The sequence below is a fragment of the Cervus canadensis genome, chromosome 1 (assembly GCF_019320065.1).
Source record: "Cervus canadensis isolate Bull #8, Minnesota chromosome 1, ASM1932006v1, whole genome shotgun sequence".
Taxonomy (NCBI): Eukaryota; Metazoa; Chordata; class Mammalia; order Artiodactyla; family Cervidae; genus Cervus; species Cervus canadensis.
In genome coordinates, this window is record NC_057386.1 from 19,776,337 (window position 1) to 19,800,267 (window position 23,931).

Below are 23,931 nucleotides of genomic sequence, written 5' to 3' on the forward strand. Positions count from 1 at the left end.
AGGGCCAATGGATTAACAGCTTTTGCATCTCCTGATAATGGAACGTACCTGAAGACATGTACTCACATGTGGATTAGAGGCAGTGGTCGGAAACTAACTGAATGAGCAAGGGACAACTACGGTGCATACAGAGAAATAAATAAAGTGAGTCCAAGGGAACTTAACTGGTTGGAATAGAAGAGTCACTGTGGGGAGCTCCCTGAACACAACCAGACTCCAAAGAGGACAGAATATCACAGTGTTCTCAGGACTGAGTCTGTTTACAATCCACGAGAGGGTGAGGTCACAAGGAGTTCCAGGGGCCACATGGACTTCAGTTAAGGCTGTCCCCTGGCTCTGGGTGGGGGACCCTCTTCAGCCGTATCATCTGTGGTTATGTCCTAGAAGCTGAAGTCGTAGTCTGGCCTTCATTAGCCCTTGGACATAAAGCCTAGTATATTCATCGCTACTTGATCCTTTTCATGAACTTCAGGTGACCTGGTATTTTTTCCACACCATTCCTGGGACCAGTGCCCTGTGTGATTCATTTCCACCTTGGGGCCCCGCTGATGAGATTGGATAGTACCATTTCCAGAAACGGAATCTAAGTGGACAAGAGAAATATTTTGGGGAGCAGTTCTCTCTAGGTTCCAGAATCCTAAAGAAGAATGGGACATGGTGGAAGTGGTAATTCTCAGGGGGGACTGTAGGTTGGGAAAAGAAAAAGTGGATCACTTCCAAATCTCTGGGGTTGTTTGACTCAATGTTTTTCTCACTGGCCCAGCTGTAGTTGGGTGTTGCTGAGGCTCTCTCCCAGGGGCTTCCTGGGTAGCCCTAGTGGTAAAGAACCCGCCTGCCAATGCAGAAGATGGATGAGACACGGGTTCGGTCCTTGGGTCAGGAAGATCCCTGGAGGAGGTCATGACAGCCAGTTCCAGTATTCTTGTCTGGGAAACCCCATAGACAGAAGAGCCTGGCAGGCTACAGCCCATGGGGTCACAGAGTCAGACACGACTGAAGTGACAGCATGGATACGCACACTAGGCTTTCTCTCACTCCTCACCTCCTCCTTCTGGTCATCTCTTGGCTGAGCCTGTGCTCCTTGAGCAAGGCAAGCCGCTGCAAAGCTGTTTCAGGGAAACACATCCAGTTGGCAGCTCTGTTTTACCCTATAGGTGACCTTCCCCCCGTGCCAGTTCTGATGCCCCCTTTCCCAGCTGACTTTTGCAGACAAGGCCTTAGAACTGCCGTACTGTCCACTGATTCTCTGTTTTGGTGCAGCCATCGACAGATCCAGTTCATGCTTCATGACTACTATTTGATCTTGTAGGAAGTGAAATATTCCTAGTCACCAGTTTGTTTCCATTCAGGTGCTAATGGCACCTCATATAAGTGTATCCATTGGGACCATTTCCAGAGGCTCGAATATCAGAAATTCAAGCCAAGTTTCTGGGATATCTTTTCTTAAGTCATGCATAAAAGGAACTGAAAAAAATAATTTCTAAAGTTGCAGAAATGACATCTCTTATTCCTTTTCCTCCTCTTTGAAAATGGGCTGATTACAGTCAGCCGTGTTATTGATCTGTAGGCCAGTGTGGTGAACACACAAATTTATCCTGGGGTATGCTATTATGTGATTGTATGGCAAGGCTTTTAATGTCTTCTTATTAAAGGAAAGGCAGAGAGTGGAAGCTATGGCCTTGACACTGTTCTTTTATTTGTTTAATGAATGTTTGTTGAACAGTTACAATGTGCTAGGACTGTGGTAGATATCAGGGCTGAAGAGATAAAAGACCCTATCCCAGCCTACAAGAAATGCATGGGCCAGCTGGGGAGACAGAGAAGTGAGTCATTAATGAAATAGAGTGGAGCAATTGCCAGGAAAGCCGTGATCAGGGGGCTGATATCCCAGAGACAAACCTAAACAGTGTATTTAAAAGCAGAGATATCACTTTGCCAACAAAGATCCGTATAGTTAAAGCTGTGGTTTTTCCAGTAGTCATGTACAGACGTGAGAGTTGGACCGTAAAGAAGGCTGAGTGCTGAAAAATTGCTGCTTTTGAATCGTGGTGCTGGAGAAGACTCTTGAGAGTCCCTTGAACTGCAAGGAGATCAAACCAGTCAATCCTAAAGGAAATCAGTCCTGACTATTCCTTGGAAGGATTGATGCTGAAGCTGAAGCTCCAGTTCTTTGGCCACCTGATGTGAAGAGCAGACTCTGGAAAAAATCCTAATGCTGGGAAAGATTAAAGGCAAAAGGAGAAGTGGGCAGCAGAGGATGAGATGGTTAGATAGCATCACAGACTCAAGAGACATGAGTTTGAGCAAACTCTGGGAGATGGTGAAGGACAGGGAAGCTGGCGTGCTGCAGTCCAGGCGGTCACAAGGAGTCAGACATGACTTAGTGACTGAACAACAACAATAATCCCTGAGGCAAGATACTGCCTCCTTCATTGGAAAATCAGTAGCCCCTCACTGTTTTACCAGGGCTGGGGGAGGGGGATTTTCCATGTGGAAAAGTGGATTTTCCAGATATCCAGGCTTATTTTTCAAGGTCCCCAAACTTAAAGCATTAAAAAAATTTGTTTTCATGGAAATAGGTTAAATGTACTTTTTCTTTTTTTTGAAGTTCTTAAGCTATAGTTAGTTTATTTATTTATTTATTTTTTAATTTTGGCTGCACTGTGGGGTTCATGCAGCACCCACCCAGGGATGGAACCTGCGCCCCCAGCAGTGGAAGCTCAGAGTCCAGGGAAGACCCCTCTTTTTTCCTAAATGGAATATGCTCAATGAAATTCAGTCTTTTCTCCTTGACTCCAGGCACTGCATGAATGCTAGGCTTTGGATTTGGCTGTGCTGCCCAAAATCTCATATGTTCTCCTCTAAGCCAATTGGCCTTTCCTTATGGCTTTTGGCAATGTTTCTCTTCCTTCTCTCCTTATCAGACTGATTCTGCTGGCCCTGACTGCATTTAGTTGACCGTCCCAAGTAGCACTCTCCTTTGTACGTTCAACTTTGTGTTGGTTTAGGAATTCATAAATCCAAGTAAGTCAGACTTTTTTTTTTTACAGCTTTAGAAAAGTTTTATTCACCAACTAAAATCATTTTAGTTGATTTTATTTTTTTTTATTTTATTTTTTTTTCATTCGTTTTTATTAGTTGGCGGCTAATTACTTCACAACATTGCAGTGGGTTTTGTCATACATTGACATGAATCAGCCCAGACTTTTATTTAAAATGAACAGTAAGGTGGGATTTCCCTGGTAGTCTAGTGATTAAGAATCCACCCTGCAATGCAGGGGACACGGGTTTGATTCCTGGTTGGGGAAGATCCCACATGCAGCAGAGCGACAAAGCCCCTGAGCCACAGCAGCTGGGCGCGTGCACGTAGAGCCTATGCTCCACAACAAGAGGAGGCACCGCAATAAGCCTACACACTGCAACTAGAGAGTAGTCCCCTCACCACAACTACGGAAAGCCTGTGGGCAGCAAGGAAGATCAAGCACAAACAAAAATAAAACATTAATTAATTCAAAAAGTCAGAGTAAGGTGGGAAGTCCTTCCCTGGTGGTCAGTGGCTAGGAATCCGCCTGCCAACTCAGGGAACTCAGGTTTGACCCCTGATCCTGGAAGATTCCATATGCTATGGGGCAGCTAAAGGCTGTGCGCCACAACTACTGAGCCCTTGCTCTAGAGTCAGCAAGCCACAGCTACCGAGCCTGAATGCATTAACTACCGAAGCCCGTGCACCTAGAGCCTGGGCTCTGCAACAAGAGAGGCCACCGCAGTGAGAAGCCTGAGCACCACAGCCAGAGAGTGGCCCCTTCTCACCGCAACTAGAGAAAGTCTGGCCCAGCAGTGAAGACCCAGCACAACCAAAAGTAATAAACAAATAAAGTTATTTTTAAAAAATGAGTAAGAAGACTATAAGTCAAGACTTGACAGCATCACCTTTGGCAAAGAGCGTAATCTTGAGTATGTGAACATGACTACTGAAAGTGCCTCTTTAATTTTCTTTCTGTCATATTTATAGTCACTTGAGGGACATTTCTGGAGAAGGAAGCGGCAACCCACTCCAGTACTCTTGCTTAGAGAATTCCATGGACAGAGGAGCCTGGTGGGTTGCTGTCCATGGGGTCGCACAGAGTCAGACAAGACTGAAGCAACTTAGTATGCATGCATGCATTGGAGAAGGAAACGGCAACCCACTCCAGTATTCTTGTCTAGAGAATCCCGGGGACGGAGGGGCCTGGTGGGCTGCCGTCTCTGGGGTCGCGCAGAGTCGGACACGACTGAAGTGACTTAGCAGCAGCAGCAGAGGGACATTTCTGAGTGCCCCAGCCATGTGTCAGTCACTAGACACAGCAATGAACAGGTCATTCCTTGCCCTCAGGGAGAAGAAATAAAACTAAAAACATAAGATAATAAAGTGTGAGGAACTTCCCTGGTGGTCTAGTGTTTACATTCTGCACTCCCAATGCAGGGAGCACAGGTTCCACCCCTGGTCAGGGAACTAACATGCCACGTGGCTTAACAACAACACTTTTTTTTAATTTTACAAAAAAAAATAACAGAATATGGTGACATTTATGGCAGGGAAAGTACAGGATGCTAACATCATCAAAAACGCATGCGTGCTAAGTCGCTTCAGTCATGCCTCACTCTGTGTTACCCTACAGACCGTACCCCACCAGGCTCCTCTGTCCATGGGATTCTCCAGGCAAGAATACTGCAGTGGATTGCCACATCCTCCTGCAGGGAATCTTCTCAACTCAGGGATCGAACTGCATTTCTTGTCTCCTGCATTGGCAGGAGGGTTCCTTTACCACTAGCGCCACCTGGGAAGCCCCCAGGGTGCTGGTGGAACATATATGGAAAAGTCAGAAATCTTCATTGGAAGTGACACTTAAGTAACATGCGAGATGAATAAGGAGTCAGCCAGAGGAAGGAAGTGGAGCAAGGAGATCTCGGAGGAGGAGACACGTGAAGAGAGCTGGGAAGCCAGAGCCTAACTCGTTGAAGAACCCAAAGGAAGCCCAGCATGGCTGGAGAGTGAAGGGAGCCTAGGAGAGATGTGGTGCAGAAAAGGGTAGGGGCCAGTGCTTCTAGAGACAGCATCTGGCAGATGAGGGAGCAAGCCTCACAGCAGATGTCTGAGGAACTATTGTAGTCTCAAGATCAATTGAAACACTTGATCCTCCAAATAAATTCTTAGTGAATCTTAAGTCTTATCTAAGTGTCATATGCTTTGGGGAGCCGTCGGATCAGTCAAACTTTGGAGGGAACACACATAAAAAAATTAGCTGTGTAACATGTATTGATTCTACTTTATAGTGAAAGAAACATCCATTATGTATTTTATTTATGTTTGGCATCACTAGATCTTGGTTGCTGCACTGGCTTTTCTCTAGTTATGGCAAGCAGGGGCTACTCTCTAGTTGCAGTGCTTAGCTTCTCGTTGTGGTGGCTTCTCTTGTTGTGGAGTTTGGGCTCTAGAGCTCAGGTTCAGTAGTTGTGGCACACAAGCTTAGTTGCTCCACTGCATGTGGGATCTTCCTAGACCCGGGATTGAACCTGTGTGCCCTGCATTGGCAGGTGGATTCTTAAAAACTGGACCACCAGGGACGTCTGGAATATATTTATTAAAATTTTAAAAAGCATATCCCTTTTATGCTATGGTTTTTCCAGTAGTCATGTATGGATGTGAGAGTTGGTCTATAAAGAAAGTTGAGCACTGAAGAATTGATGCTTTTGAACTATGGTGTTGGAGAAGACTCTTGAGAGTCCCTTGAACTGCAAGGAGATCCAACCAGTTCATCCTAAAGGAAATCAGTCCTGAATATTTATTGGAAGGACTGATGCTGAAGCTGAAACTCCAATACTTTGGCCACTTGATGGGAAAAATTGACTCATTGGAAAAGACTCTGATGCTGGGAAAGATTGAAGGTGGGAGGAGAAGGGGACGACAGAGGATGAGATGGTTGGATGGCATCACTGACTCAATGGACATGAATTTGAGCAAGCTCCAGGAGTTGGTGATGGACCAGGAAGCCTGGCATGCTGCAGTCCATGGAGTCTCAAAGAGTCGGACATGGCTGAACAACTAAACTGAACTGATCCCTTTTATATTTCCTGTATTTGCAGAAATTATTTCTGAGGCAAAAGTTGATTTAATGTATAACTTTTAAGATTTAATGTAAACTTTTAATTAGATTTTTCATAAATACTTGTTCTAAAACAATAAATATAATTTATTTATATAAATATATTTATTTATTAAAAAAATATTTTTGGTTGCCCTGCAAAGCTTGTGGAATTTTAGATCCCTGACCAGGGATTAGACCTGGGTCTTTCGCAGTGAGATCAAAGAATCTTAGCCACTGGACTGCCAGGAAATTCCAAAAATAAATCTTTTTTAAAATAAATAGATGCAAGAGATGCAGGTTTGATCCCCGGGTCAGGAAGATCCCCTGGAGGAGGAAATGGCACCCCACTCCAGTATTCTTGCCTGGAAAATTCCATGGACAGAGGAGCCTGGCAAAGAGTTGGACACAGCTGTGCAACTGAGCTCACGCACACACACACAAAAATTATAGGGACTTGCTTGGTGGTCCAGGGGCTAAGGCTCCACTTCCGCTGCAGGGGGCTCAGGTGGCTAGTCCCTGGTCTGGGAACTAAGATCCCGCATCTGTTGGTATGGCAAAAAATTTTAAAAAAGCTGAACTGTGTTTGGTAAATATTAAGAAAAGAGCATATGGAAATACATGTATGAATGTAACATCTAGTTGATTGTGTAACTATATTTTTCAGCTCCCTTAATGAGGCACTAGTTCTTGAGTTAACCATGGGGAAATTGACCTTTTCTATTATCTTGATTGAATCACTGTTATATTAAGATTAGAAATTGCTGTGGCTTCCCTGGTGGTCCAGCGGTTAAGAATCCACCTTGCAATGCAGGGAACTCCAGTTCGACCCCTGGTCTGGGAAGATCCCACATGCCTTGGGGAAACTGAGCCCATGTGCCTCAATAACTGAAGACCGCACGCCCTAGAGTCCATGCTCTGCAACAGGAGAGTAGCCCCCGCTTGTAGCAATTAGAGAAAGGGCACGGGCAGCAATAAGACCCAGAACAGCCAAAAATAAATACGTTAATTTTTTAAAAAAGAAATTGCTTATAATTGCCTTCCTTAGCCTTGCCACTGGACTCAAAGAGGTATTTTATTTTGCCCATATTTACATTCTTATAAGAGGGCAACCCTTCATATCTGTGTTAGATTATTGCTTTTGATGGCCCCTAATGAATACTGCCTCCCAGTATTCTTGCCTCTGTGTAACTCCCTATCAGCCTTGGGCTCAACCAGGAGACCTGTGCATCCCACAAACTTGGGAGGGTAAGCACCTGAGCCCTGGGGCTCACCTCTTGGAACACTGCCCCAGATCAGCATCTAGTCTACTGGACGTTGGGTGGTCAGGAGGTCACGAGAAGAGCTGAGACTCCCTGCTTAGCACCAACTGCCAGATTTGTGAATGAGGCCAACTTGGAATGAATTTCCAGCTGTTCCAGCCATCTGTAATAGCCCAAGTGAGCCAGAGGAGACCAGCAAAAGAACTTTCCAGTCAACTCACAGAATCAAGAGAAACGATAAATCAAGATTTTATGCCTCTACGTTTTGCCATGAGTTTTTGTGCAATCTCTAAATAATAGAAACAATATCTTTTTACTGTGTTCAAGTTTAACCTTATGAAGGCGGGCTAGGATAAAATTATGAACAACACTTAGAATGTTTTACTTTGTAAATTGTTCTGTGGGAGATGGAAAAATTTTTTATGCGTGGAAGGGAAGGGCTTATTTTGATCTGTTGGTAAACTTTAATATAAATTAAAATCTACCAGGTTTTCTTTCAGTTTGAAAATTGTGGGATCATTCAATTATAAATGTTACAGTGTATACTAGAAATTTCATCAAGATATTTTTCTCATAAAGTAATGGAGTCTTGGAATGTCCGTGGTGGTCCAGTGGCTAAAATTCCGTGCTTCCAATGCAGGGGGCACAGGTTTGATACCTGATCAGGGAACTTGATCTCATATGCTGCAACTGAACATTCCGCACATTGCAACTAAAAGATCCTACATGCCCCAGTGAAGACTGATGATCCCGTTGGCACAGCCAAATTAGTTAATTAAGTAATTTAACATTAATTCATTCATTAATTAATTTAAAAAGTAATGGATTCTCACTGAAGAAAAATGGAAAAGACTGAAAATTGTAAAAATAAAAGATAAATCAAGCATCCCATAATCCAGACATCTGTTGGCAATCATTTTGCTGTATTTTTTCTTGGCAATTTTTCTGTGCTCCATTTAATATTTTTTCATATTTAAATCAGGCTGAGGGGAGGTTGAGTGTGGGTATAAAAGGGTGGCATGAGAGAGTCGTGAGGTGTTGTCACAATGAAGTATCATGTTTATGGTGGTGGTTACGTTAAGGTATACATGTTCTCATTTGAATCAGTTCTAATGAGATGGATGAAACTGGAGCCCATTATACAGAGTGAAGTAAGCCAGAAAGATAAACACCAATACAGTATACTAACGCATATATATGGAATTTAGAAAGATGGTAACGATAACCCTATATGCAAGACAGAAAAAGAGACACAGATGTATAGAACACTTTTGGACTCTATGGGAGAAGGTGAGGGTGGGATGATCTGAGAGAATAGCATTGAAACATATATATTATCAAGTGTGAAACAGATGGCCAGTCCAGGTTGGATGCATGAGACAAGCGCTCAGGGCTGGTACACTGGGATGACCCAGAGGGATGGGATGGGGAGGGAGGTGGGAGGGGGGTTCAGGATGGGGAACACATGTAAATCCATGGCTGATTCATTTCAATGTATGGCAAAAACCACTACAATATTGTAAAGTAATTAGCCTCCAAATAATAAAAATAAATGAAAAAAAAAGGTATACATGTTGTAAAATTGCACAGGGCCACACACACTTATGTTCATTAACTCTCTCTATATATATATAACTGGCGAAGTCTGCATATACTCTGTGGATTGTGCCAATGTCAATTTCCTGGTTATGATATTGTACTATAGTTATGCGAGATGTTAATCCAAGGCTGGGTGCATGCTTGCATGCTAAGTAAGTCGCTTCATTCGTGTCCGACTCTATATGACCCTATGGACTGTAGCCTGCCAGGGTCTTCTGTCCATGGGGATTCTCCAAGCAAGGGAATCTTCCCGACCCAGGGATCCAACCCATGTCTCTTACATCTCCTGCATTGGCAGGCAGGGTCTATACCCCTAGCGCCACCTGGGAAGCCCTGTGACTGGGTGAAAGTGAAAGTGAAGTCCCTCAGTTGTGTCTGACTCTTTGTGACCCCATGGACTATAGCCTACCAGGCTCCTCAGTCCATGGGATTTCCCAGGCAAGAATACTGGAGTGGGTTGCCATTTCCTTCTCCAGGGGATCTTCCTGACCCAGGCATCGAACCCAGGTCTCCCTCTTTGTAGGCAGACGCTTTACCGTCTGAGCTACTGTCAAAGACCTCACTGTGTGTTTCTTTGCACTTTTCTGTGAATTTATCATTTCAAACTTAAAAAAAATCAGTTTGTAGCTAGGATTTTGTATCCTTTCTCTTTATATTTTCATTTTTTTTTTTTTTAATATTTTCATTTTTAACAGAAAATGTCCACATTTCATACCCACATCTCTTGATTACTTTAAAAAATGAACGAAAAAAACCTGTCTTATTATAGAGTTAACCGCTAAGGAATAGGGTACATTTCCAAAACACCTTTATTTGTTGGAACTTAATTATTGCAAGAATGCCAAAGCATTTTATGGAATACATGGGGTTGTGTTTGAGAGTTTAGAAAAGGAAATTACATGAAAAAATACAATTATAACACTAACAAAGTATTGTGAAATTTTGCATCTAGTGGACTGCAGACAGAAAGGGGAATATTGTGTTTGAGCTCCCAGAGGAGGCCCGCCTGGGCCTGGCCAGGAATGATCTGAGGGCTTGGGGGGAGGGAAGGAAGCTGGGCTTGGCTACTGAGCAGAACTGGTCTGGGGCAGCTTAGGGTGGGGCAGGCCCTGGCTCCTGAGAAAAAAATGATAAACAGCAGGCCTCAGTGTACCAGCAACAGCATCTAAGAATACACTTTCAGAAAGAAGTGGCAGGACATAGACAAGAGATTTGATATCAGATTTGCCAATTATTGATTGCAAAAAGAGTTAGGGAGTAGGAGGGAATAGAAAGCAGGGGGTGGACAAGGCAATAGCAATGAAAGCAGAAATAAACAATTGGGACTGAATCCGACCTTTGTGTAGCAGAGGAAACCATAAACAAAACAAAAAGACAACCTGTGGAATGGGAGAAAGTATTTACAAATGATGTGACCGACAAGGGCTTAATTTCCCAAATATACAAACAGCTCATACAACTAAATATCAAAAAAGCAAACAAACTAATTTTAAAAATGGACAGAAGACCTAAATTTCTCCAAAGAAGACATCTATATGGCCATTAGGAAAGTGAAAAGATGTTCAACACTGATACCTACTAGAGAAATTCAAATAAAAACTGCAATGAAGTACCACCCCACACTGGTCAGAATGGCCATCATTTAAAAGTCTACAGGGGAGACTTCTCTGGTGGTCCAGTGGTTAAGAATCCAATTGCCAGTGCAGGGGACTCAGGTTTGATCCCACATGTTCTGGAGCAACAAAGTCCATACGACACAACTACTGAAGCCCAAGTGCTCTACTGGGCCCACATGCTGCAACTACTGAGTCTGCATGCTATTGAGTTTGAGGGCTGCAACTGCTGAAGCCCAAACACCTAAAGCCTGTGCTCAGCAACAAGAGAAGCCACTGAAGTGAGAAGCTTATGAACTGCAACGAAGAGCATCCCACGCTCACTGCACTAGACAAATCCTGCACACAGCAATGAAAACCCAGCACAGCCATAAATAAATGATAATTTAAAAATATAAAAGTCTACAGGGACATCCCTGATGGTCCAGTGGCTAAGACTATGCGCTCCCAATGCAGGGGGCCTGGGTTTGATTCCTGGTTAGGGAGCTGCAAGCTTGTGTGCTGAAGATCTTGTGTGCTGCAACCTGATGCAGCCAAAAAAAAAAAAAAGTCTACAAATAAATGTTGGAAAGGGTGTGGAGAAAAAGGAACTCTCTTACACTGTTGGTGGGAATGTAAATTGGTGCAGCCACTGTATGGAAAACAATATGGAGTTTCCTTAGAAAAACTAAAAACAGAGTTGCCATATGATCCAGCAATTCCACTTCTGAACATGTATCTGGAGAAAACTCTATTTAGAAAAGATACACACACTCCAGTGTTCATTGCAGCACTATTTACAGTAGCCAAGACATGGACACAACCTAAATGACCATCATCAGGCAAACAGATAAAGAAAATATGGTACATGTATACAGTGGAATACTGCTTAGTCATAAAAATCAATAAAATTATGCCATTTGCAGCAACATGGATGGACCTAGAGATTATCATACTAAGTGAACCAAGTCAGAAAAAGACCGTATAATATCACTTTATGTGGAATCTATAATATGACACAGGGGCTTCCCTGGTGACTCAGTGGTAAAGAATCGCCTGCCAGTGCAGGAGATACAGGTTCGATCCCTGATGCAGGAAGATCCCACACGCCATGGAGCCCTAAGCCTGTGCACCACAACTGTTGACTCTGTGCTCTGGAACCTGTGCTCCGAAACAAGAGAAGCCCCCACAGTGAGAAGTCTGCTCACCTCTGCTAGAGAAAAGCCCATGCAGCAATGAAGACCTAGCACAACCCAAAATAAATAAAATGATTAAAAAATAAAATATGACACAAATGAACTTATATATGAAACAGAAGCAGACGCATAGACTTAGAAAACAAACTTATGGTTACCCAAGAGGAAAGGGGTGGGAGAGGGATAAATTAGGAGTTTGGGATTGACAGCTACAAACTACTATATATAAAATAGTTAAACTTTGTCCTGTTATATAGCAGAGGGAACTATATGCAACATCCTATAATAAATAATAATGGGGAAAAAAAAAAAAGAAAGCATGAGGTGGGGGTGGGGGTCATTTGGGGGGAAAAGTCTAGAAAGGGCAGGCTGATGGCTGGAGCTTCCCAGCTGGCCTTCAGGGGTTCCTCTTTGCTCTAAGAATCAAGTCCGAACTCTACATGGCATAAAAGGCCCTACATGACTGGCCTGGTCTTGGAATATCTCCCTGACCTGGTCTCACATTGCTTCCCCAAATGCACCTCTGAGTCTTTGCAGCTTCCAAAGCCTACGGTCCTGGTTTTGGGCCTCCCTCCTCTCCAGGTGCTCTTCCCGGTGCTTACCATGATTTTCCTTGTGCACGTCAGTGCCGTAGCTGCTCCCTTTGAGTAAAAGACCCCGGCTGGTTTCTCTCTGTGAAGCCTACTATCATACCTGGGTTGGGCACCACCTCCTTTCTCTGTCTGGCCTCCCCTCAGCCTTAAATGGGGCTTCTCAAGTGGTTCAGTGGTTAAGAATCCACCTGCCAAGCAGGAGACGTGGGTTCAATCCCTTGATTGGGAAGATCCCCTAGAGAAGGAAATGGCTACCCACTCCAGTATTCTTGCCTGGAGAATTCCATGGACAGAGGAGCCTGGCGGGCTACAGTCCATGGGGTTGCAGAGAGTTGGACTGAGCACACAAGCCATGCCATATATGCAGTCCTAGGTGAGCCCTGGTGGCCTCATTTGTCTGTTGCAAGTGTCCCCTCGAAACTACTCATGGGGCAGGAATGGCTCAGCTTCAGAGGAGAGTGGGCTACACCTCACACTCCCCTGCCCAGACTGGGCCTTTGTACATGCCAGCCCTCCTACCCTCTCCCACATCTCCACTTGGGAAGCTTTTCTTCAGAATTCAAGACCCTGTCAACAATTGTCCCTCTGTGGGACTCCCACACTGACCTCCCACAGCCTCTCCTCTTGCAAATATTCAACAGATATTTATTGAGCATACACTGTTGTGATCCCGCTGACATTTGCTTACCATCTGGACTGTCACTTTCTGTGTAGATGTCTCCGGCTGTGAATTTTTTGAGATTCTAAGCACCTTAGTTTGTTCATCTAGGTATCCCCAGTTCCTGGAAAGGATTCAGGCGCATGGTACGCCCCTAATAGATTTGTTTTTAAAAAAATAAATAAGCTGTGGTCCAGGGGCTAAGACTCTGCACTCCCAGTGCAGGGGGCCTGGGTTGGATCATTGGTTAGGGAACTAGATCCCACATGCCACAACGAATACCCAGAGCAAATAAATAAATATTTTTTTAAATAAAAATGAATAAACTTTATTATAAAAGAAAACGGTTTTCAAGAAATTCCTAACAGTCCTTAAGGCTGGAAGGTGGATTTGAGGTCACCTCATCCATCTCCTGGCATCCATCCATTCCAGGCAAGTCATCGTGCAGAATCTACCTGACCGAGTTCACTGCAGGGGAACTCACGGTCCACGTGGCCACTTACTCCACTCGAGGATAGTGTTGATCATGGAGAAGTACCCCTGCTGTGAAGCTGGGTCCTGCCCCTCTGTGGGTTTCTTCCACTGATCCTTACTCTTCTCCCTGGAGTGTCACAGAATGAGACCCTCCCTCTTGCCGCTGACAGCCCATCATATATTTGACAGTTATCACATCTGTCTTTTCTTTCCAGATATAGAAAAACCACTTACTAGCCATATGACCCTGAACTTCACTTTCTTCTGAGCTTCAGTTTCCTTGTTTGTAAAATTGGGCTAATGTCTATCTATATGGTTGTCAAAATTAAATGAGCTCATAAATGTAAAGTACTTAAAATAGTGCTTATGTGTGTGTGTGCTCAGGTGCTCAGTTGTATCCACCTCTTTGTGACCTCATGGACTGTAGCCTGCCAGACTCTTCTGTCCATGGGATTCTCCAGGCAAGAATACTGGAGTGGGTTGTCATGCCCTCCTCCAGGGGATCTTCCCAACCCAGCGATTGAACCCAGGTCTCCCACATTGCAGGCGGATTCTTTACCATCTAAGCCACCAGGAGAGCCTAAGAATACTGGAGTGGGCAGCCTATCCCTTCTCCAGGGGAACTTCCTGACCCAGGAATCAAACTGGGGTCTCCCGCATTGCAGGTGGATTCTTTACCAGCTTAGCTACCAGAGAAGCCCAGAATAGTGCTTAGTGTATATTAAATGCCCAGTACTGATTCCAATTTTAGTTTGTATTACATTTTACATTCAACACTTAAAATTGAACAACTTATATTTGAGACAGTTAATTAAAATACATGATGACATACAAAAATTATATTATTAGTATTTTATGAATATGTAATAAAATTACATTATATATTACCCACACCTGATAAGGGCTTCCCTGGTAGCTCAGAGGGTAAAGCGTCTATCTGCAATGAGGGAGACCCAGGTTCTATCTCTGGGTTGGGAAGATCCCCGGAGAAGGAAATGGCAACCCACTCTGGTACTCTTGCCTAGAAAATCCCATGGACGGAGAAGCCTGGTAGGCTACAGTCCATGGGGTCGCAAAGAGTTGGACATGACTTACCAACTTCCTTTCACTCCTGATAAAATTGGAAACCCCCTCAGGTAGGGTCCATTGTGAAGTTTAATGGGCAACTTGGTCTGTATTTTTAAAAAATATATATATATTTATTTATTTTTGGCTACACTGGGTCTTTGTTGCTGCAGGAGGCCTTTCTCTAGTTGCAGTGAATAGGGGCTACTCTCTAGTTGCGTTGTGCAGGCTTCTCACTGCAGTAGCTTCTCTTGTTGCAGAGCTCAGTAGTCATGGCACACAGGCTTAGGTACCCCATGTTATGTGGGATCTTTCTGGACCAGGTATCAAACCTGTGTGCCCTGCATTGCAAGGCAGATTCTTAACCACTGGGTCACTAGAAAAGCCCAGTCTCTATTTTTAATAAATGCTTGCTTAATTAATGAACAGATGTCTACTAGGCCTGAACTTAGCCCTGATCACTCACATATACTGCCTTGAGATTTTCCAGTCTTTCTCTATGGTGTTCTTAAATTTAGGGTGACCAGCTGTCCTGGCTTTCCCAGGAATGAGGAAATATGGGAATTTTAATTTTTAAACCGAATCTTAGGGGGATTCCTGGGACTCAAGACTTTCAGTGCTAAAACCAGGATGAATTGGTCTCACCCTATTAACAATTCAGTGCCACTGGATTTGAGGATTGAGGGTTAGTGAAAACTACCTACCTCTGGATTCCACAACCAAGGTCACCACTATAGCAATGCCACAGGTGTTTCCAGTGGGGTCTCACAGAGGTGTTAGACCTTGATTGACAGAGCCTGCAGTTTTGTAAGAAACTCAGTTTACCGCTTCACACTGTAGTGATTGGGCCATATGTAATTTAACTTACACATGATGGCTTAGTAAAACAGCATGTCAACTTAAATGCTCCTGTGACTTTTCTAGGGCAGTCCCTTACCTGCTTCAGATCCTCAAGAGGGACTGGAGAGTGAGCAAGTGGTGGGGGGTGGGGGTGGGCATTACTGGAGGGAGGACTGTATGTTGGATTTTAGTTGCTCAATCCTGTCCGACTCTTTTGCAACCCCGTGGGCTGTAGCCCACCAGGCCCCTCTGTCCATGGGATGTCCTGGGAAAGAAAGAACACTGGAGTGGGTTGCCATTTCCTTCTCCGGGGGATCTTCCTGACCCAGGGATTGAGCCCGAATCTCCTGCATTACAGGCAGGTTCTTTACTGCTGAGCCACTGGGGAAGCCCTCTGTGTTGGATTTTAACTGACTCTCTAGGGCAGAGTGCCCATTTCCAGGGATTTCTAGAATACCTGTGTCTGGTGGAGACCACGAATAAGGCTTGCTAGACTGACTCACCAACTCTCTGCAGCGGCTCTGCTCACCCGCCCATCCTTGAGCTCATCACCTCCTGGTTTCATCTCAACACAATTTTTGAAGTTACAGTCTCAAAGTTTCACTCTATTTTTATTTTTTAAGGAATGTATTTATTTATTTGGCTGTGCTGGGTCTTTCTTGCAGCACACAGGCTCTTAGTTGTAGCCCATGGACTTCTCTCTAGTTGCAGTGCGTGTGGGCTCATTTGCCTCAAGGCATGTGGATCTTAATTCCCTGACCAGGGATTGAACCGGCTGCATCCTCTGCATTGGAAGGCAGTTCTTCACCATTGGACCACGAGGGAAGTCCCTCACTCTGTTTTTAAAGTGCTTCCTACTGCTAGATCTCTGTCTCAGGCACATTTAAAGGTCCCCGTGGTCACATCACACTGAAGTGTTCCAGAAAAATTACCTTTAAATGGCTCATCTTTGAACTTCCCTGATGGTTCAGTTGTAAAGAATCCGCCTGCCAATACAGGGGACACAGGTTCAATCCCTGGTCTGGGAAAATTCCACATGCCGCAGAGCAACTAAACCCCTGTGTTGCAATGACTGAAGCCCTAGAGCCTGTGCTCTGCAACAGGGGAAGCCACCACAAGAAGCCCGCTCACCGAAACTAGATTAGTTTCCACTCACTGCAGCTAGAGAAAGCCCGCACACAGCAATGAAGACCCAGCACAGCCAAAAAATAAATGCTTACACAAAATAAATTGTTCGTTTTCTCTGATTTATTTAGTCCAGAAGCGGTTCCTGTTCCAGGCTTGAGCATTCTGCTCGCTCCAGCTCCTCTGAAACAGTCCTGTCGCTCATCAGGGACAGTCACTTCTGTGGCTGGCAGGCTCTCAGACTGCAGGGATTTTTCACCACCAGCACCACCTGCTGCCCTGATCCCAGAGGCCTCCCTCCCTTTCCACCTGGCCTCCTCTCTGCCCTCTGGTTGACACACTTTAGGGTTTGCTGCTGGCCAAGAACAGGGAGGGGTGGAGCTGGTGTGGGGTGATGGGTGATCTGGAAATAGCCTTGGGGGAGGGGCCCAGCTCTGAAGCTGGCATTGAGGTGTTAGTCTGCGCTGAGACACTCAGCAGTCAGAAAAAGGAGGCATCTTTGTTAAGTCCAGCTCCCCCTCCTGAGGAGGGTATTCACCCCTCTGGGTCGGTAGCTAGTAATATTCACGTACAACTTTGACTCCAGATTCCCTAGGTAGTCCCTCCCTCCTGGGCTCCATACTCTTTAACTAGGCTTGCAAAGGAGGGTTCTGGGATGGTTGTGGCCTGGAGGGGGGCCAGCTGGCTCTTCACATACAGCAGCCTCACCACATCTGCCAGCTCATGATCCCCTACTCAGTACCAGCCAGTCGTGCAGATGCCCCAAGAGATGAAAGGCAGGTCATCAGTGGCAAGGGCGGGAGCAACACAACGTATCCAGGGTGCAGGGGTCAGAGGTAGAGCTGAGAAGGGACCCAGTGCCCATCGGTTTTCCCTGAAGTCATCTTCTTCCCTCCTGGATGAACAGGCAGCTGGCTGACAACGAGGCTGGCTCTCCTGAGTCCACCACCTACAGACCCTGGCAACCAAAAGTGACAGGCTCATGCTCTGACAGTGGTGCTGACAGGCTTTGGTGTGTCCAGCCTCCCTGCCACCCTCAGGCAGCCCAGGGCCTGGCTTGTGACCGCGTATTCTCAGCCCATCAGTCCTGTAAGTGTCCCCTTTGTTCATGAAGGTCTGCCCTGTATGTTGCTCACTTTGTTTATGTCCAGGGGTTTATGAAAGATACATTGGTTCATGGAAGGAAAAGTGTGTCCCCAGGCTAACAGGGAGCAAAAGGAAAAAACGTCCTAGTTCACCCAAAGTGAAGGGGACTCTTCAGCCTTCACGGAGAGTTGGAGGGACTTTCTTGGGCTGGTGCTTCATCTGCTTGCTGAGCCTTGCCAGTACCATCCTTCCCATCCACAGGGCCTGGTTCTCTGGGTTTGGCCCCAGACATCCTAGTGGTGAGGCAAGAAGGCTGCCCTGACCTGGGTGATAGGGACGTTTGGTGGGTTTACCTGCTGCCTGCGGAGGCCTACACCCCCTCCCTCCCCGGACTCCACCTGCTCAATATGCACAGGTGTTCAAGGTCCCCACATCCTGTGACAACTGTGGACCCATCCCACAGCTCCAAGACCCCAGAAATGGGACTCTTCTACACCAGCCCAGGAAGGTGTCACAAAAAGCAGGATGTGCAATGGTTAGGAACACCTATGCCAGGCAGTCAAACCAGGGTTTGCCTCTAACTATACTCTTCACCAGCTGGGTGACTTGGTAAATTAATCACTCAGCCTGTTTCCTCATTTGCAAAATGGGGTTAATAACATTTACTACTTCATAGGGCTGTCCTGAAGATTAAACAAAATAATGCAAAGCATCTGGCACAGGGTCCACATGCATGTAAAAGTTACTACAGTCCTCACCTTTGGGGGGTGTAAGGGCCTAAGAGGGGCCCTGACAATCCGCCAATCTACGGACAACCTGCTTTGCCCTTTTGATTCTGAGGACTTAGGCCACTGTGTATTGACTGCTTCCCTGCAATCTGGTACCAGAAGTGGAAGGCTCTGGGACTTCCCTTGTTGTCCAGTGCTAAGACTCCATGCTCCCAATGCAGGGGACCTGGGTTCAACCCCTGGTCAGGGAATTAGATCCCACCTACCTCAACTAAGAGTTTGCATGCTGCAACTAAAGATCCTCAGCAAATTAATTAATTTTCAAAAAGGCAACTCTGGCCTTTGAAACAACTGAATTTTGGCACCTTAGATATGGGTCCACTTCTGGCCCTGCTTATAGCCCAGGCTTTGAATTTGGTCTCCTGATTTGATCATCCTAGACGACTCCACCTGCCTGACCAGGGCTTTCCAGGACTGGCTTTCTGTCACTGCCCTGCCTGCAAGATTAAAGGCATTTGGGCTGACTCTACTGCCTGTCCAGGGCTTGGTGGTGGGGGTGGTGGCCGCAGGCCTGCTGCTGTGATGCCCAATGGGACATTCAGATGTGGGAATGTGAAACTGGCGAATGATCACCATATGGGGAGGAAGAGGGTGGGAGGAACTGGGATACAGAGTGTTATGAGAGCAAGGCAGTGTTTGTGGGCCTGTCTACCCTGAAAAGGAATGTCTCGCCCATGTTCTCCAATACTAGACAGGGGAAGGAAAAGCTGGGGGAGGCCATTTGCTTAGAGTTGAAGGTGTATGAAGTAGAGGAAGACCCCGTCAGAATGATGGAGAAAGAACAGGCACCCCCCCACCCCCATTTCCCCAAGCCTTCAAAGAGTCCAGCGACTTGATTTATATCCAGTGCTTTATTAAACATGAACAGTCTCACAAGGAGATTACATGTGTCCTCAGGTCAACAGAGAGTATGGGTATATGTGTTGGTAAGAAAGAGGTGCGAGGTCCCTGATCTGTGCTCTGAGGGGTGGTCAGTCAGGCAGGGCCTGGGCCAACCAGTAAGGCAGATGAGGGTCCCTGTCTGGAGGACTCACTGCTCCTGGGTGCCCCAGGAGATGTAGTCTGGCCTTGTGGCTGCATGGTACTCATCGATGAGCTGCTGCACAATCTCCCTGGATGTGTCCAGTTCATCAAAGTTCTCCTTGAAGATGTCCTCCTTGCGGAACTGCTCCAGGAAGGCCTCCCGCTTCCGCAGCTTGTCGTACTGGCGACAGGTCCGCTCGAAGAGCTTCGGGTGTACAGAAAGGACTTAGATTGGACAGGGGTCACAGGGAACTTCAAGGAACCATGTGGCCCAGAGAGCCAGGAATCAAGGCTGGGCTATCCCCACAGTAAAAAAGCCAGAAGCAGGGGCAGCAGGGCTGTAAAGAGATAAGGCACCACCAGGAAGATGACTGTGGGGCTCACCGAGGAGATGCTGGTGTGGTTGGCCATCATGAGCCCACTGACCCTGTGGGCAGAAGGCAGGTAGGGAGACTTCCTAGACAGGGCCACCTGGATGCTGGCGGGGCCCCACGGGATGAAGTTGGCCAGTTTCCGTTCCCGGATCCTCTGCAAGCTCTTGTGGACCTGGGGTGGGCACAGGGATGGTGGTGGTAGCCTCTCCTCTACCCCTGTGGGCTCCGGAGGTAGAACGAAGGGGCCTCACCCACCTGGGTGGGGTCCACCTCCCCCTGGATGATGTTGAGGATGGCGATGTAGCAGTGGTTGGTCTGGCGATCCCGACCTGTGGACACCATCACGTTCTTGGGCTGCAGCAGTCGCCTCATGACATCCAGGACTGTGGTCTTCCTCACGCTGGCCACCTGAGGGGAGAGGGGCCACAGGGCAGCCCGGTACTCAGAGTAAAGTCAAGAGACACATGGACAGAGAGCACGAGGTGACGCACAGCCCCATCAGATGCGGGGGAGCCTGGTCTCTCTGGGGAGTGGCCTTAGATGCAGGTCCTCACTGAGGGATCAGAGATCTCAGTCCCCCAGAGCTCAGCTAACTCATGTCCTTGTGCAGGAGCATCAGCAGACCCCGTACAGCCCCGGCCCTGCAGGGCGCCACAGGCAAGGGGAGAGGAGAGCGAGTCAGCCAGCAAGCAGGGCCTCCGGGTGCAGCCGAGAGAAGGGAAAGGCTGGTCAGGGCCTGCTGGGCCCGAGGGCTGCTCTTACCGACTGGTCCGTGGTGAGGGGCGTGTAACCCGTCATGAGGAAGTGGAGCCGTGGCGTGGGGATGAGCGAGGCGATGAGGCCGATGAGGTCGTTGTTCATGTAGCCGGGGTAGCGCAGGGTGGTGGTGCTGGCTGACATGATGGTGGACACCTGGGGACAGGGTGCCGGGTCACGGGCCTTGTCCTGGGGGCCTCCCTTCCCTAGATGGTGCTTCGGGAAGGAGGGAGTCCAGGAGTGGGGGGCTCACCAGCTGGTTGATCTGGGAGAACGAGGGATTCTGGATGTGCAGGCGGTCTGTGGCAATCCGGTTCAGGGCCGTGTTGTCCAGCACCACCTGTGGGGACAGAAGAGGGTGACAGATTTAGGAGGACAGAAAGGACAGGAGCTCTGCCTGCTGCTTCATCGCCAGAAAGACCCATCCAAAAGACTTGAACAAGACTGGGGCACAGGAAGGTTCAAGACGGGACTTTTAAAAATGCATGAAAAGGATGAAATAGACAGGGGGGTTGGGAGTGGAGTAAGCGAGACTCCAGGACTTACCACACAGTCGGCGTTCTGGGTCAGCCTCTTGAGTGTGAGCAGTGAGTTGTAGGGCTGGACTACCACATCGCTCATCTCGTCCTGGTTGGGAAACACTGAGTATGTCTGCACCAGCTTCTTGGGGTACCTGGGGGTGTTTGAGAAAGGATGGTCAAGGGCAACAGACTGAAGGCTTGGTAAACTTGGGGCTTCTAATGACTGTCAGGATTGGGAAAGTGGGGTTCGGGTCATAGGAGAGCAGAAAAGGGAGACTTGACTTTTGGCAGCCTGTAACCCAAAAGGGGGCTAGGGCAGAGAAACATCTTAGGACCTAGGGCTCTAACTCCAAATCAGGCTTACTCCCTGAATTTTCATCAAAGATCAGGATTCTAGACTCTGATTCCAACCACTGGGAGTGTGCTTGGGTTCCTGGTCATTGTACCTTTCCTTCCTCAATACAGCAGGGAATGGAAGGGCCCTTTCCTGCTCCAGTGAATGGGAAGGTTTTATCTGGAGGGCCTCCCAGTCACCTGGGAAACCAAATCCTCTCAGCCTTTCAAAACAGACTTACCTGTCGTTGAGCCGTTCTAAGAGGTAGGAGCCCAGGCCAGAGCCTGTTCCCCCAGCGATGGAGTGACACAGCACGAAGCCCTGCATGGGGAAGGGGCGGTCAGTGTCTAGGTTTCAAGTGGCAGGATTTCCAATTTTACCCATCTCATAACTTCTTGGACTCCTATCTTCCCAGGACCTCTCCTCCACTGTGCTCCCCCCACCCCCCATTCACAGATTAGGAGACTCTTCGTTGTTTCCAACAGGGCCCTGTGGCTTCTGTCCAGTGCAAAGGTTACAGGGGGAGGGTCCCACACCTAACAGATGGCTTCTAAACGGTGTTGTCGAGCCTTCCCCATGCTGGCCCCCCATCGGCATTCCTGAGATGCTCACCTCTAGGCTGTCGCTGCCATCCGCCTCCCGGTCTATGATGTCAAAAATGTCCTCATGGATCTTCTCTCCCTGTACAGACATGGAGGGGCATCAGAGTGGGACAGGACTAAGGGACAAGGACTTTGACCTCAGAATAGCCACCCTCCATTCACCTTATAGTACCTAAAAGTCCTTTTTTGGAAAACAGTGGTCCTGCCTTTTGTTTGTACTGAGAGGTAGTACAGCCTAGTGGTTATGAGCAGGCCCACTACATCCAGACTGCCTGAATGCCTATATTAGCTCTAGTTCTAGTTAGTCGGGTGACTCTGGGCATGCTACTTCATCTCTCTGTACCTCAGTTTCCTCCTCTGTATAATGAAGGTACTAATACAGGTCCACAGTCCCTTATCTAAAATTCTTGGGCATTATGTTTCATACTTCAGATATTTCAGATTCTAGGAGGGCTATATGGTGTGTATAACACAGGAACACCAGTGGGGCGGGGGTCTGAGGGGCGCTAACCAAATACATTAATATTTCTGCAGTGAAAGGAATGAGAAGTGGCAGTAAGTTGAACAGAAACTATAAACTAGCCTATCTTTACTGAGATTTGGTTTTGCTGCTAAATGAGTAGTTAAAAATCCTTTTGGTTTCAGAGTTTTTTGGATTCTGGAAACCTACAGACACTGTGGACCTGTAGTACCTACCTCTAGGATTGTTGGAAGGTCTGGGTAAGTTAATTTATGTAAAACACTAACTATGGCCTGGCACCCGGCATGAGCCAAGTGCAGTCTCTTATAACTATTACATAGTTCACTCAGAATCTTCTCAGTCACATCTCTCTCTCCACTCATATATCCTCCATCTGGTTTATCTTCTCTTTAGGAAGTCATAGGGCCAGTCCCCACTTAGGAGTGGAGTTCTTCTGCCAGGGAACAGCAAATGACCTGGGAGAATCCGCTGGCCCAGTTGTTGCCAGCTCCTCCTCCATGCTCCGACAGGTAGATGTTCTCTGGGTTGTAGAGCTTGGCATAAGGGGAGTTGAGGATGGAGTGGATCACCCTGGGCTCCAGGTCCAGCAGCACTGCCCTCGGGATGTAGTGCTCATCGTCTGCCTGTAAAAGGGAGTTTAGGAGGGGCCCAATCAGCTAGGGCCTGCCCAGTCCTCCAGTCCTCCCAACCCTGGTTCCTGCCTCCCTCCCTCTTCAAGCCAGCCTCCCTGGCTCCTCTGTCCAGTGGGCTTCCCAGTACCAAGCCACTGCCCTTCCCTTCAGAACCCCTGGGCCACTACCGGCCCTGGCTAAGTCGCTGGGGGCACCTGGTAGAAAAAGACGTCCTTGCGATCAGTGCCCTCGGTGGCGAACTCCTCCACGATGCCCTCGGGGCTGATACCATGCTCGGCGCACAGCTGTTTCCAAAACTCGAACCCAACTGACGGGAGGGACGCGGGCGGGAAGAAAGAGGATATCTGGGTCTGGGCAGGTTCCAACTAGGAGCTGGGGGACTCAATGCCTGGGTCCAGTGATAGGAAGTCAAGCTTCGGGAGTCTCCCGTGTCAGAGGAAAGGGCAGTATATCAGCGACTGGGCAGAGGAGGGCCCCTTGGGGTTGAGCAACTGGATACTGGGTCAGGCATGTCCCACCTTTCGGAGAACTACGATTCTGGGGGCAGATGGAGTTCAGGATCCCACAGCGAGATCCCACAGAACCTAAGAAACCCTGGCTAGTGGAGGGGCCGGAAGTTCGCTCACTCTGATTGCCGCACTGGCCCAACTGTAGGGTGATGATCTCCCTCGGCATCTCTCCTCTGGCAGCTGCGTTGCAGCCACTCTCTACGGCAAAGATACCGCTCTCGCCACAGAAAAGCTGCCGCTCCCGCCAGCAAAGCCGCCGCTCGCTAGCCCGTCGCACTGCGCAGACGCCAAAACTCGCC

At 47.4% G+C, this 23,931-nt stretch overlaps 1 protein-coding gene and 1 long non-coding RNA gene across 2 annotated transcripts in view; one reads left to right on the forward strand and one right to left on the reverse strand.

Moving 5' to 3' along the window:
- The window catches only part of LOC122441541, a 38,323-nt gene extending 20,736 nt beyond the window's left edge, over positions 1–17,587 (forward strand). The window contains exon 3 of the long non-coding RNA XR_006269388.1: positions 17,434–17,587. This is a non-coding gene — a long non-coding RNA (uncharacterized LOC122441541). The remainder of the gene's footprint in view (positions 1–17,433) is intronic.
- A 1,645-nt stretch (positions 17,588–19,232) lies between these two features.
- Positions 19,233–23,914, reverse strand: LOC122441498 (tubulin gamma-1 chain). Its single transcript, XM_043468149.1, has 11 exons — positions 23,750–23,914; positions 23,318–23,430; positions 22,947–23,114; positions 22,021–22,089; positions 21,650–21,729; positions 21,100–21,226; positions 20,807–20,893; positions 20,560–20,709; positions 20,053–20,205; positions 19,808–19,969; positions 19,233–19,628 (listed from the first exon to the last, which is right to left on the reverse strand). Exons 1-11 carry the CDS (start codon positions 23,796–23,798, stop codon positions 19,431–19,433), a joined length of 1,356 nt encoding a protein of 451 aa, XP_043324084.1. The 5' UTR covers positions 23,799–23,914; the 3' UTR covers positions 19,233–19,430.
- Between the last annotated feature and the right edge of the window lie 17 nt (positions 23,915–23,931).

What these genes read in the sequence shown, in the direction of transcription:
- LOC122441498 (XM_043468149.1), bottom strand. Translation starts at nt 23,798, where the DNA reads ATGCCGAGGGAGATCATCACCCTACAGTTGGGCCAGTGCGGCAATCAG. An exon ending in CCCTCACCACGGACCAGTCG is followed by an intron (nt 20,206 to 20,559) that starts GTAAGAGCAGCC and finishes CTCTCCCCTCAG; the next exon opens with GTGGCCAGCGTGAGGAAGAC. An exon ending in GGGAGGTGGACCCCACCCAG is followed by an intron (nt 19,970 to 20,052) that starts GTGGGTGAGGCC and finishes TGCCCACCCCAG; the next exon opens with GTCCACAAGAGCTTGCAGAG.